Genomic DNA, 12500 nt, shown 5'->3' on the forward strand with positions numbered 1-12500 from the left:
TTATAGATCTAAGTTTAAAATATAAATCAGCAGACTTAAAATATCTATGTCCAGGCAGAAATTACAATACATTTTCTTTTCATAGTTATTGGCATTTCGTTAAACCCTCATGCAAATGATAACTCCTGTATATTCACACAACCAGGCTTTTCTTCTCAAGAACACTAAACTTCTATCTGCAGCTTTAAAGACACTGCGAGTGTATCTGTTCACCCTGTAGACGGATCTGATGAATGTGTTTAATTAGAACATGTTTGGAGGGCAAGTATCAAAGATTGTCTCCATCTCTGGGTGTCAGCCGGTGGTCATCAGGAGGGCGGGTGGGGGGTGGAGATGGACCAGCCTGGAGGACCATGATGAATAACACTGACAAAACCACAGTTACTTTTACTGTTGGAGGCGGGCCGGCCGTGACTTTGCCCACAGACTCTCACAGAGACATGATAGTCCCCAGAGTGCAAGTGGATTTGGGTGTGAGTAATGGAGTGACCGGCAGACATTTTGTCTTTGTTCTGCAGTCTTGTTGTCCAACTAAGCTAGACTTTTACATGTTTAGCTGTGCCTTTTAATGAAGAGAAGATGTGATGCTTATCTGTGTGAGAAACAATTCAGGAGTTGCTTACTTTAACCCTCACTCGCTTTCTGATTCATTTATATGGGGTGATGATGATGTTTTCAGTGCTGTAGCTGCTGTCCTGCTCTCTTGGACACAATGCAAAAACAGTCTGGGCGTTTAAAGACGACTCTCTATCAATTTATTTCTTTTGATAATAGCTGACTTGATATTCACACTAAATCTTAAAAATAAATGAAGCTATAGATATTTGTAATTATATTTAGCTGTTTATTTTTAGATATTGATATGCTATTTAGCTTTGAAATTTTCTCATAATAAATCAATAAAAACATATAAATAAAATAAAACATATTAAGGGAAGTAATCTGTTTGAGAAATAAATGAAAATATGACTTAAAAAATCGATTTACTGTTTTTTTAGTGATAAAAAGAAATATATGGATTATAATCAATAAAGCAATGAAATTTTACTAGTCCATTTAAAGTCAGAAATACAGTGTATTATTATTATTATGATTATTATTATTAATAATAATAATAATAATAATAAATTGTAAAATTTAATGATTATTGTTATATTGAACTATTGTATTATAAATTAATATAAGTATAACGTATGTTTTATAAATAGTTCTTTTTTATATAATTATATTATTAATATTGCTTTTAAATTTTTATGATGATGACGATGATGATTATGATTATTATGTATTATTATTAATATTATTGTATTAAACTATTTTATAATAATTATACATATAACATTTAAAAAATACACATGATACTTGCTGTTATTATTATTTACCATTATTAGGGGGTCAAGCGCGAAGCGCTGAAACCCTATTGTATTTGTTAGGATTTTTATTATTATTATTATTCTGCCGAAGTCACTATTGCCCAGACCAAACCGTAAGGCCGAGAGAGCTGAAACTTGGCCAGATGGTAGAACCCCGGTACACTACATTCTCACCGAAGATCAGCCAAATCGGACCATAGGTGGCGCTACAGCGCCAAAAACCAACATTTTGGACATTTTTGGCCGCTATACGTTCACCGTTTGTCGTAGACTCAAAAACTTTACATTTTTTCAATCCTTGGGTTAGCCCTAACAAAAGTGCACAACTGCACTTTTTGCTCTACGGCGCACCGTTTTCCCGCTACATCGCGATTTGTCCGAAACCTACTTTTGCGAACTAGTCCTAGGTTTTACACTCAATCTAAACCAAACCAGCTCTCAAATGTTCTCTGGACACTGAATATCAATAATTATCAAAAAAAAGTTGACATTTTTATTCCCACTCGAAACAGTACACAACAATGTTCAATGCTAATTGAAGCTAAATGCTAATTGGAGCTATAACTTTTGAACGGAATGAGATATCATCACCAAACTTGGTAAACACATGTATAAGCTCAATTTGAGGTGACAGTGCAAAAACAGCGGACTTTGGCCACATGGTGGCGCTATAAAGCTTAAAAACCATAAAATGACCCTAACCTTACAACCGTTAGTCCGATCAGCTTGAAATTTGGCATGCAGTGTCTTTGACCAGTTTGCCATGACATATTATAAGGACAATGGCACATCTCAAAAAACATGGCCGCCATTAGCCAATTAAAATTGTGCAGCCATTTAGCAAGGTTAACGATGAGCGATCGGAACGAAACTCACTGGGTATGTTCGACTTAAGGACCTAGAGGTCTGTAAGAATTTTGAAAGAAATCGGCCTCTAGGGGGCGATTTTACGCAATTTTAAGGTGTAATGGGTTGTGTATCACACAACCTTTTGCAAAACCACACAAAATACATATCATATGATAGGCCTGCTCATACCAAACAGTTTGACACTCAAACCACTTCTGTCACTTACACCGTTCGTTAAATATGCATCAATATAGGAAAAACCTACTTTTGCGAACTAGTCCCTGGTTTTTCACTCAATCGCAACGAAACGAGTGTTGTATGAACCTCTGGACTGTGTAGATCAATAATTATCAAAAAAAAGTTGAACTTTTCACTTTGGCTAGCTGTAACAGGCTAATTTACAAAAGGGGCGTGTCCACACGAACCTACATGCCTGTAAACCAATAAAGAAAACTCAAAACATCACAGAAATTGGTGAGCACACGTGGCACATCAATGAGAAGAAACTTGCAAAATTTTGTGAAGATCAAACCATAGGTGGCGCTATAATAGCAAAAATAGTCTTAAAAACATGCCAAATGGCTTAAAAATAAAGTAAATGTGCTTCATTTAAACACTATTTCACAAAAACACTTAATCTACATATCATATGATAGGTCTGCTCATACTGAACAGTTTGACACTAAAACCACTGCTGTCACTCACACCGATCATTAAAAAAACCATCAATATGTACAAAACCTACTTTTGCGAACTAGTCCCTGGTTTTTAGTTCAATCGCAACGAAACCAGTGTTAAATGAACCTCTGGACTGAGTAGATCAATAATTATCAAAAAAAAGTTGAACTTTCCATTTTAGATAGCTGTAACAGGCTCATTAACAAAAGGGGCGTGTCTACACGAACCTACATGCCTGTAAACCAATAAGGAAAACCGAGAGCATCACAGAAATTAGTGAGCAGATGTGGCATATCAATGTGAATAAACATGCAAAAATTTTTGGAGATTGGGCAATAGGTGGCGCTATAATAGTTGAAATGGTTCTAAAAACATGCTAAAATGGCTTAAAAATGAAGTAAATGTGCTTCATTTACACAGTTATCACTAAAATGATTTCTAAGTTGTTGTTTTTTTGTCCATCTTGGATGTTTAAAGGTCTCAAAAACACATATTTTCAATATTCTATCATTTTAGCCACTATAACACAGACTTTTCACTGTCACCTACCATTTCTAACCACTAGATGTCACAACAAGACCACTTATTTATTGTTCAAAACATTTGCATACCTTTGTTGTTTTACATTTTTTGAGTTTAAAGTCAGGGAAATTGCATTTAGGATCATTCTGAATCACATTTTGACCTGATGTAAACACTGCTATGCATTAAACATCTAATTTAGTCCCAGTTAACCTCTTCATAATAATTCTAGTAGGTAAAACTGGTTCTATGATTAAACACCTTGTTTTAAAACATGTGTAAAGAAAATCACAACTGTGGCTTCTAGATGGCAGTAACAGACCACTTATTGTTTATTTTACTGCTCTATGGCAAATAATGTAATGTTATGTAATGCATTCTGAATCCCAAACTGACATGGCATGAACACAGTTAATGCATTTAAGATCAAATTTAGTTAAAGCTTGTCACACTTTTTACTCTGTAGATTTTTAATTATTTTAATAAAATACAAATTTTTCATTTTATATAGTTAGAACATGCTCAATTATAGAAGGGATATGTTTATGCACACCTAAATGGCTGTAATCACATAAATAAATTACACTGTGGACACTAGATGGCAGTAGGAGATCATTAATAGCTTATTCACTGCTCTTTTGTCATTTTTATTAAGAAGAGCTAAAATAGCCATAACTCATGAAGGAATTAAAATATCTTCACCAAACCTGTTACACATATGCAAGAGGTCAGTCTAAGGTCATAGCATAAAACTCGTAGACAATGGCCACATGATGGCGCTATACATTGTAAAATCACTGTATCTGAGTAACCATTTATCTGATTAACTTAAAATTTGACATGTCTGTCTTTGTCTAAGGTGCCATGACTCGATCTACACATTATATCATAGGGCTGCTTATACTGGTCACTTTGACATAAAAGCGGTCACTCGAAATGTTCATAAAAAATTTGTCAATATGTAAAAATCGAAGTTGCTTCTCTGGAGTGTTTAATCAAACATTTGTTAGCTCAATCTATAAACTTTAACACTCTAATCGTATATTTCGTTGTCGAATAAACTACTTACAGGCATCCTAACCGCTATATGACCTTACCCTGCTAAACTGCTTGACCCCCGTTAATTGCTGCTTGCAGCTATATTTATTATTATTATTATTATTATTATTATTCTGCCGAAGTCACTATTGCCCAGACCAAACCGTAAGGCCGAGAGAGCTGAAACTTGGCCAGATGGTAGTACCCCGGTACACTACGTTCTGGCCAAAGATCAGCCAAATCAGACCATAGGTGGCGCTATGGCGCCAAAAAAACACTTTTTGGACATTTTTGGCCGCTATTCGTTCACCGTTTGTCGTAGACTCAAAAACTTTACATTTTTTGAATCCTTGGGTTAGCCCCAACAAAAGTGTATACCACAAATTTTTGCTCTACGACGCACCGTTTTCCCGCTACATCGCGATTTGTCCGAAACCTACTTTTGCGAACTAGTCCTAGGTTTTACACTCAATCTAAACCAAACCAGCTCTCAAATGTTCTCTGGACACTGAATATCAATAATTATCAAAAAAAAGTTGACATTTTTATTCTCACGCGAAACAGTGCACAACAATGTTCGATGCTAATTGAAGCTAAATGCTAATTGGAGCTATAACTTTTGAACGAAATGAGATATCATCACCAAACTTGCTACACACATGCATAAGTTCAATTTGAGGTGACACTGCAAAACCCGCAGACTTTGGCCACATGGTGGCGCTATAAAGCTAAAAAAACATAAAAAGTACTCTAACCTTACAGCCGTTAGTCCGATCAGCTTGAAATTTGGCATGCAGTGTCTTTGACCAAGTTGTCATAACATACTATAAGGACATTGGCATATCTCAAAAAACATGGCCGCCATTGGCCAATTAAAATTGAGCAGCCATTTAACAAGGTTAACGATGAGTGATCAAAACGAAACTCGCTGGGCATGTTCGACTCATGGTCCTAGAGGTCTGTAAGAATTTTGAAAGAAATCGGCCACTAGGGGGCGATTTTACGTATTTTTAGTGTGTAATGGGTTGTGTATCACACAACCTTTTGCGCAACCACACAAAATCCATATCATATGATAGGCCTGCTCATACCGAACAGTTTGACACTCAAATCACTGCTGTCACTTATACCGTTCGTTAAATATTCATCAATATAGGAAAAACCTACTTTTGCGAACTAGTCCCTGGTTTTTCACTCAATCGCAACGAAACCACTGTTGTTAGAATCTCTGGACTGTGTAGATCAATAATTATCAAAAAAAAGTTGAACTTTTCACTTTGGCTAGCTGTAACAGGCTAATTTACAAAAGGGGCTTGTCCACACGAACCTACATGCCTGTAAACCAATAAGGAAAGCCCAAAACATCACAGAAATTGGTGAGCACATGTGGCATATTAACGAGATGAAACTTGAAAAATTTTGTGAAGATCAAACCATAGGTGGCGCTATAATAGCAAAAATAGTCTTTAAATAATGCTAAATCGCTTAAAAATAAAGTAAATTTGCTTCATTTACATACTATTTCACAAAAAACACTCAATCTACATATTATATGATAGGTCTGCTCATACTGAACAGTTTGAGACTAAAACCACTGGTGTTACTCAAACTGTTCATTAAAAAACCATCAATATAAACAAAACCTACTTTTGCGAACTAGTCCCTGGTTTTTAACTCAATCGCAACGAAACCAGTGTTGAATAAACCTTTGGACTGAGTAGATCAATAATTATCAAAAAAAGGTTGAACCTTTCATTTTAGATAGCTGTAACAGGCTCATTAACAAAAGGGGCGTGTCTACACGAACCTACATGCCTGTAAACCAATAAGAAAAACCCAAAACATCACATAAATTGGCGAGCAGATGTGGCATATCAATGTGAATAAACATGCAAAATCTTGTGGAGATTGGGCAATAGGTGGCGCTATAATAGTGGAAATGGTTCTAAAAACATGCTAAAATGGCTTAAAAATGAAGTAAATGTGCTTCATTTACACACCTATCATTGAAATGATTTATAAGTAATTTTTCTGTCCATCTTGGATGTTTAAAGGTCTCAAAAACACATTTTCAATATTCTATCATTTTAGCCACTATAACACAGACTTTTAACTGTCACCTACCATTTCTAACCACTAGATGTCACAACAAGACCACTTATTTATTGTTCAAAACATTTGCATACCTTTGTTGTTTTACATTTTTTTTTGTTTAAAGTCAGGGAAATTGCATTTAGGATCATTCTGAATCATATTTTGACCTGATGTAAACATTGTTATGCATTAAACATCTAATTTGGTCCCAGTTAACCTCTTCATAATAATTCTAATAGGTTAAACTGGTTCTATGATTAAACACCTTGTTTTAAAACATGTGTAAAGAAAATCACAACTGTGGCTTCTAGATGGCAGTAACAGACCACTTGATGTTTATTTTACTGCTGTATAGCAAAGAATGTAATGTAATGTTATGTAATGCATTCTGAATCCCAAACTGACATGGCATGAACACAATAAATCCATTTAAGATCAAATTTAGTTAAAGCCTTTCACACTTTTTACTCTGTAGATTTTTAATTATTTTAATAAAATACAAATTTTTCATTTTTTACAGTTAGAACATGCTCAATTATACAAGGGATATGTTTATGCACACCTAAATGGCTGTAATCACATAAATAAATTACACTGTGGCCACTAGATGTCAGTAGGAGATCACTAATAGCTTATTCACTGCTCTTTTGTCATTTTTATTAAAAAGAGCTAAAATAGCCATAACTCATGAAGGAATTAAAATATCTTCACCAAACTTGTTACACATATGCAAGAGGTCAGTCTAAGGTCATAGCATAAAACTCGTAGACATTGGCCACATGATGGCGCTATACATTGTAAAATCACTGTATCTGAGTAACCATTTATCTGATTAACTTAAAATTTGACATGTCGTGTCTTTGTCCAAGGTGCCATGACTCGATCTACACATTATATCATAGGGCTGCTTATACTGGTCACTTTGACATAAAAGCGGTCACTCGAAATGTTCATTAAAGATTTGTCAATATGTAAAAATCGAAGTTGCTTCTCTGGAGTGTTTAATCAAACATTTGTTAGCTCAGTCTATAAACTTTAACACTCTGATCGTATATTTCGTTGTCGAATAAACTACTTACAGGCGTCCTAACTGCTATATGACCTTACCCTGCTAAACCGCTTGACCCCCGTTAATTGCTGCTTGCAGCTATATTTATTATTATTATTATTATTATTATTAATATTATACGTCAACCAAAAATGTATAATAAAAACAATCATTTATTATTATTATTATTATTATTATTATTATTATTATTATTATTATTATTATTATTATTTCTGGTATTAATAATAATAATAATAATAATAATTTATTGTAAAATTATGATTATTGATATTATTATTATATTGAACTATTGTATTATAAATTAATATAAGTAAATAAAGGATTATTTTTAAAATAATTATATTATTAATATTACTTTTTCATTTTTATGATGATGATTATTATTATATTAAACAATTTTATGATACATTTTTATAAATATAAAAGTATTATTTTTTAAATGCATATGATACAGTGTTTTTATTATTATTTACTATTATTATTATTATCATTATTATTATTATTATTATTATTATTATTATTATTATTATTATTATTAGGATTATACATGAACCAAAATGTATAATAAAAACAATAATTTATTATTATTATTATTATTATTATTATTATTATTATTATTATTATTAAAAGAAGCATGTTACTTGGTTAAATTACTAATTTTTTACTTTTTTTAAATTATTTAATTTGACTATTTTGTAATATTTATGTATTTTAACCTTCCATCATTGAATTGCTTTAATAACAACTTGCTTTATTAAAATTCTTACTTATGCCATTTTCATATGCGAGCAGGTTTAGTTTGGTCATTTATCTAGGCTGGCATGTGTTTCTTTCCTAATTAGTTAATAATCTTGCTTATAACCTGCTCCACCTTGACCTCGGGTCATACGCCAGTGTTTGTTAGTACTCTCTTCATGCCCGATGTGTGAGCTGTGGGAGGCCGAGGAAGGAGGGCGAAGGGCTCTGATAAAAGAAGAGAACGCCAGTCCAACTGGAGGTCTGTGTCACAAAGCCTCTGCGTCCTGTCAGTAGGATGATGACACTAATTGGCAAAGTTACCCAAGCTACCCTTGGGCACCAGTACAGAGGCAGTGTCTGTAATGGAGGCAGCGGTGCTGATCTGCCCTAATTCTTTTATGGTCATTCTGTAAGAGTGTGATTATCATGTGCTGAGGACATTTAAAGACCCCCTGCTGATGTTTGCAGATAGAGGACCGATTCACAACTTTGGTTGGGATTGAATGAAAGTGTAGATGCAAATACAGAGTCAACATTGATTAAATAATGTCATTGGATATATATATATATATATTTACATGTTGTTTATTTTTTATTAATTTATTTATTTAATTGGTTTTCTCATACTTCTCATTTTGGATGTGCATATTGAGTGAATCCAAGGAATCTTTTTCATGGAAGTGCAAAAATGTATATTAATTTGTTTTGGGGTTCAGAAAATATGTATGAAAGACTTTTAATTTAGAAAGGAAAAAATAGATTGCTTTAAATTACTATTGCATATCTCTAGTAAAAATCAAATAAATATTACCACATTAACTGTCTATCTATCTATCTATCTATCTATCTATCTATCTATCTATCTATCTATCTATCTATCTATCTATCTATCTATCTATCTATCTATCTATCTATCTATCTATCTATCTATGTATCTATCTATCTATCTATCTATCTATCTATCTATCTGTCCGTCTGTCCGTCTTTGTAATTTATCTTGTGCATTTTATTATAGTCATTGCTGTTAAATATATTGCATGAAAGTAAAAACGTGTTTTAAATGTTTATTTGTTTTTTTTCAGTTGTTTTTTTCAAAAGAAATGCATGAAGTGACCTTTTAAAAAGTAAAAAAAATATGACTTAAGACATACTTTTGTTTTTATCTAGTGAAAATATTACTATGTAATTATTATACATACAAATATTTTATAATGTTTTTTTGTGTTTTTTTTTAAAGTTCTGTTTATTCCAGTGTTTTTGGTTTAAATATATAACATTATTTTTTAATATATTCATTTATTATGTTACATTAATCATTATTTTCTTTCTTTCCCAGCTGTCTTTTTTCCCGCTCTCTAACATTTATTTTGGGTAAGGTAAATAATACTGTAGGCAAGCATGTTTAGCATGGAGTCCTCTAGATGGCAGTATTGGCCTATGTTTTTAGATTTTCCTTGCGCTGTAATATTACCAGATTATTTGATTGTACAAAGTGTTTGTAAACCAGTTTAACTGCTAGTTTCAGATAAAGGAAGAAAAAAGAGGGCCATTGATTGACCATTGATTGAGCTGCAGCTCCCACTTATTTCTATACTATAAATCAGTCTTGAGTGACGAGCAGCACAACACACACACTTTCTCTCCTGAAATATTCAAGGTGTAATTAGATTACATAACAATAAATGATGAAATTACAGTACAAATTATTCGCATAATGGAAGTAAACTGTTCATCATATTTGTTCTCTTTCATTTTATTGCTACTACAGTATTCAAACTGAATATGAAAACAAACTAACAAAAATAAGCATAACCTAATACAAAAGTAGGAATAATACATGAACTAAAATAAGTAATCAATATAACTTTACTTATATTTAATTAGTAGTGGCAATAGTGAATAATAATGAGTGTGTGTGTGTGTGTGTGTGTGTGTGTGTGTGTGTTTGTACAGTATGTGTGTATGGTTTTTACTGTTCTGTAGACTATTTATACTACTTTTTTGGACTTTCTGAATACTATCCCAATCAAACTTTTTTATATGTAGTGTGTGTGTGTGTGTTTGTTTGTGTGTGCGTGTGTGTGCTTGTGTGCATGCATGCGTGCGTTCGTGCGTGTGTGTTTGTGTGTACACCTGTGTCAATAACAATCAGCAATGGCTGTTAATTTTCCAATGAAAAAAGGGCTCTATTGCTTGTTTGCCGCGCATTGCTGTTGTATCTAGTGTTTCCCCATAGAAACACACATATTTGATGTCTCCATTATCTGACCCCTCTATTTCAGGTCTATCAGGTCTAGTAATACTCCAATAATTGTATTCAGGTGTTTCTTATAAATGTTTAGTGCCACTTCGAATAGGGATCAGAAACACTGCCTACACTTCAGTTCCTCAAGTATCCATTACAAGCTTTCTATGGAAATGTATTTAAATACAGTCTTTGGTCTGTCGCCTCGTAGACATACTGAGGGAGCTTCATAAGTTCAGCGGGGTCTTGGTGAGGGTTTCTCTCTGATTTCCTTGGAAAGCTTATTGAGTGTGTCTTTGTTGTTTCAGCATAACAGATGAAGCAGGCGCGTCCATCTACAGCGTGAGTCCTGAGGCCGTTAAAGAGATGCCTGACATGGATCCCAATTTAAGGAGCGCAGGTGATTTACATACTTCTTTTTATGTACACACACACACACACAAAACTATGGATCCACTTTTTTAGTGCTGGGTGAAGATTAATCGCTATTAATCAGATCCAAAATAAATGTTTTCTTTAATATATTTTTATAACAATGTGTATGTGCGCTGTGTATATTTATTTTGTATATTTAAATACACAGAAATTGTATATTTATATATAAAGTATATATGTATATAATACAAATTATGTATACATTTAAATATCTTTGTGACAAAAAAGATTTGTATAATTTTATGTTAATGTATGTGTTTGTGTAACATATACATTCTAAATATAGAAAATACACACACACACACACACACACACACACACACATATATATATATATATATATATATATATATATATATATATATATATATATAGCGATTAATTTTTTCACAGCACTATTTTTAATTTATTTTTTGTTTTTTATTTCATGTGCCACTATCAAAAGATTTTTGATATCAATGTCATATGTAAAGCAGATACATGAGTACTAAAATGTATATACAACAAGCGATAGAAGCTCTGCAAATGAAAATTATTTACATGCAAAAAGATGTGAATATGGGCATCATAGTGGCGCAGTGGGTAGCACAATCGCCTCACAGCAAGAAGGTTGCTGGTTTGAGCCTCGGCTGGGTCAGTTGGCATTTCTGTGTGGAGTTTGCATGTTCTCCCTGGATTGGTTTCCTCCGGTGTCCCCCACAGTATAGGTGAATTGGGTAAGCTCAATTGTCTATAGTGTATGTGTGTGAATGGGTGTGTATTGATGTTTCCCATCGATGGGTTGCAGCTGGAAGGGCATCTGCTGCGTAAAAATGTATGCTGAATAAGTTGGGGGTTCATTCCGCTTTGGTGTTCTAAGATTAATAAAGGAAATAAGCTGAAAAGAAAATGAATGAACATGTGAATATGTGCTAAAAATCAATACACATAAAAGGGATGCACTTCAGTAGTCACATCGCAGAATCTTTAATGTCAAGTAAGTTTAATTGTTGACTGGGAGCCACAGTTTGGAATGTATGCGATTTGTGGGTTAATTGTGCAATTAAAGTTCATAATTTGCCTTTGATTTTTTTCTGTTAAACATATTAAGTGAGTTTAAAGGATTCAAGCTTGAGAAACTATAACATTTGTAACATTAATTACATGTTATTTATATAGTGAAGACAAGTGTCATTTTGCATTTGATTTTATTTATGTTTTAGTTAGGCTGACATTAAGACTTGTCAGAATAATCTAGTTTATAGTTGAATTTAAGTAGTTTATAAGATTTTACACTGATGCACTGCCCTACAAAATCACCTCAACCGTTCTGAAATGACCAATTCTTCTCAAATTCCGTCTGGTTAAATATTTTTCATATAATATATTCGTAACATACAGTATATCAGTAAATAAACTAAATATTACAATGTCAGGTTTTCCTTTTTTTTTTTTTGTATTTTGTTTGGCTTGAATGGTC

General features: G+C 33.0%; 1 protein-coding gene across 12 annotated transcripts in view; it reads left to right on the forward strand.

Annotated features, from left to right (window-relative positions):
* srbd1 (S1 RNA binding domain 1) overlaps positions 1–12500 on the forward strand; it is a 160556-nt gene that overhangs the window by 72276 nt on the left and 75780 nt on the right. For all 12 annotated transcript variants that reach the window (XR_015505582.1, XR_015505583.1, XM_087278833.1 and 9 more), the window contains one exon: positions 10915–11006. Coding sequence is in view for 10 of the 12 variants with exons in the window: in XM_087278833.1 (XP_087134959.1) it covers positions 10915–11006 (92 nt within the window). In the remaining 2 variants the exon portion in view is untranslated. The remainder of the gene's footprint in view (positions 1–10914; positions 11007–12500) is intronic.

Source organism: Danio rerio, chromosome 13 (genome assembly GCF_052040795.2).
Source record: "Danio rerio strain M-AB ecotype USA chromosome 13, GRCz13ab, whole genome shotgun sequence".
In the NCBI taxonomy this organism is placed as follows: domain Eukaryota; kingdom Metazoa; phylum Chordata; class Actinopteri; order Cypriniformes; family Danionidae; genus Danio; species Danio rerio.